Source organism: Notothenia coriiceps, unplaced genomic scaffold, assembly GCF_000735185.1.
Source record: "Notothenia coriiceps isolate Sejong01 unplaced genomic scaffold, NC01 NC01_scaffold00001604, whole genome shotgun sequence".
In the NCBI taxonomy this organism is placed as follows: Eukaryota; Metazoa; Chordata; class Actinopteri; order Perciformes; family Nototheniidae; genus Notothenia; species Notothenia coriiceps.
The window spans coordinates 1-2,947 of record NW_011334305.1 but is presented as its reverse complement, the minus strand read 5'-3'; the positions used below and the strand labels follow the sequence as shown (position 1 = coordinate 2,947).

The 2,947-nt window shown below is 45.9% G+C and overlaps 1 protein-coding gene across 1 annotated transcript; it reads right to left on the bottom strand.

The window, feature by feature from the left end:
* Positions 1 to 663: 663 nt before the first annotated feature.
* On the bottom strand, positions 664 to 2,247 carry LOC104962922 (sortilin-related receptor-like; the record flags this gene model as incomplete). Its single annotated transcript, XM_010791437.1, has 3 exons — positions 664 to 837; positions 1,731 to 1,869; positions 2,001 to 2,247. Coding segments are annotated over 3 exons (560 nt in total), but the record flags the coding sequence as incomplete, so codon positions are not given.
* Between the last annotated feature and the right edge of the window lie 700 nt (positions 2,248 to 2,947).

Here is a 2,947-nt window from a genome sequence, read left to right as displayed (position 1 = left end):
GCAAAGCTCTCTGTCTACCGCGCCATTTTCGTCCCTACCCTCACCTATGGTCATGAAGGATGGGTCATGACCGAAAGAACGAGATCGCGGGTACAAGCGGCCGAGATGGGTTTTCTCCGCAGGGTGGCTGGTGTCTCCCTTAGGGATAAGGTGAGAAGTTCGGTCATCAGGGAGGGACTCGGAGTTGAGCCGCTCCTCCTTCGCGTCGAAAGGAGCCAGTTGAGGTGGTTCGGGCACCTAGTTAGGATGCCACCTGGGCGCCTCCCTAGGGAGGTGTTCCAGGCACGTCCAGCTGGGAAGAGACCAAGGGGTAGACCTAGAACCAGATGGAGGGATTATATCTCTTTGCTGGCCTGGGAGCGCCTTGGGATCCCCCAGTCAGAGCTGGTTGATGTGGCCAGGGAAAAGAAAGTTTGGGGCTCTCTGCTGGAACTGCTACCTCCGCGACCCGACCACGGATAAGCGGGAGAAGATGGATGGATGGAGTCTGATCTTAAAACAGGCTTTTAAAGACAGTAAAGTTGGCTTGAGTCACAAGCCATCCTACAGATCCTGGAGGGTAAACCAGATAACCTCCCTGTGAAATTAAGGCCTAATTTTACAGAGACAAGATCATACATCTTACAGCAAAAAATCACAATGAGTGCTCAGTATGTGTCTCACCCGTCTTGATGCAGGTGTTGTTTTTCATCAGGTATCCAGTGGGACACTGGCACTGCACCTCTCCGTTAGGCATGGTGATGGTGGGAGCTCCGTCGGGGCAGACGCAGGTGTGCCGATGGCCGGGCTGAGGCAGACACAGCAGGCTGCACGGGTGGTCAGCACAGGCGTTGTGACCTGGGGACAAGAGATCCAGACCTCAGTTTCAGCACTACTACATGTGTTTGAAGGAGTTGTGTACAGGATACAGTCGCATCTAGCATTGAGGTTACAGATTGCATCCAACTGAATCAACCTCCGCTTACTCCTCCTTTTCCAAGCCTGTAGAGAACCCACTGAAGCCTTAAGATAAAAAGTTACATTTAAAAGTCTCTCTCTAGACCCACGGATTGTTAGTTTGTGGTGGGCTTATATGAACATGGCAAGGGAAACACAGAGTGCACCTGCTACCAGACAACCATTCTTATTTTCATGTGATTACACACTTGAAAGCATATTTATGAATGTTTGATTCAATTTCAGAAAATAAATCCCCGTAAATCCTGCACACCGGACATTTTTAATACATTTAGAAAATCTCTAAGCAGAAATCCTGACAGGTCTTTTTCTACCTTAATCCTGGAACCCATCGACTATCTCTCTTGGGGCAACGGGCTACATTTCTGCGATTCTGATGTGAGCCAGTGAATATATGAAGCCAAGTGTTCAGAGACAACGTGCACAAACTGATTTCTCCAATAATAAGATGTTTACCAGTTAAATCATTGTCAGACAATATCAATACTTTTCAAGGTCGCATTTGGGCTAATGCAGACTGTCTCTTATTTTATTTGTAATGACTGTTTACTTGCCCCATTTTGATTGGTCAACACAACTCGGACTAAAAAGTGATATGCAGAGTCTGTTTTTGGAGATTATTTATTCCTATCATTTACTATTTGCCTTAATAGAAACAGGTTATATTTACTGAAGTCAAAAGTATACCAACCGTTAGTTACCACGATTAATTTTTCACAATTCTTGCTAAGATTTCAAACTTTGTGGACATGAGTGTACTCTCTGTTCCTCACCCCTGTTCTTCCCCTTGTAGAAGATCTTGAGGTCCATGACCCCGGTGAGTCTGCCAACAATCAGCTCGTTGCTCTGGGAACCCGCCTTTGGAGCTTTGAAGATCCCCATCCTGGACCAGTCGTCCCAGTACAGGTCATTCTGGAAACAGCATCCAACACAAACTTGTAAAAACGGATACTTAGCGAGGACATTCAACATTAAACTTTTTCTGATACAAGACTGTAGAAAAGTTAGAAGACTTTTTTTATGTGTTGTATGAACAGTGTCACCTTGAAGACTGCAATGGCATACGGATGGGGCAGCCCCCCAATGAGAACAGTCCTCTGGCCCCCCATGAAGTCGGCCCTCTCGATGCGGTCGCTGTAGGCCTCGGTCCAGTACAGCCAGTGGTCGTCAGCTGTGATCCCGTTGGGCCAGCGGACGCCCTCCGACACAATGCAGGACACATTGGTTCCGTCCATGTAGCTCCGGTAAACACCGGCCGCTCTGTCCCCCCAGTCGGTCCAGAACATCAGACTGAAGAACGGATACAGTATTAACATGATTTATTTTCTAAATTCAGAAAATTATGTATTGTTTGAAGAGCAACTTGCAGGTTAGAGACACCAGTGAATAAATGTGTAAGAAAATCAGGAATACACTAGATTTTCAAAAAAATATACAGAAATATACACTACAGTGACATCTGGCGTCGTTTTAGTAAGACATTTTCACTTCCGCATAAAAAAGCCTCCGCGTGTGACGTAACATGGGGGAGAGCGGCCGGTCTAACGTATGAATAAACATGGATCACAATGCTAGTTTTGACACAGAAGAGGTTGAAAATATATATTTGAATGCATATGATTATAATTATGAGCCTTCTATGCGTCCAAGAGACCAGGAGCAGCCAAGGATTAGAAAAAATAACGGCCATCGGAGAGAAATGGAGCTTTGGTGTGTGGAGAACCAGTGGAGAACAGAGCAGCTGTCTTGGTGAGTGACCGGCGTTAGCTACAGTACAGTTAATGTTAGCTAACGTCAGTCACATCACAACATTGTAAAGTTAGCTATCATATATCAGGCTATAACTAAAGTAGCATTGATAATATAGTAACGTTACTGGCAGGACTGTTGATACTGATCCATAACAGAAACTAATGCGCAAGTATCAGCCGTATCTCGCGTTACCTAATGCAACTCCACACTACGGTGCTGTGTACCGGAGGGGAGACGC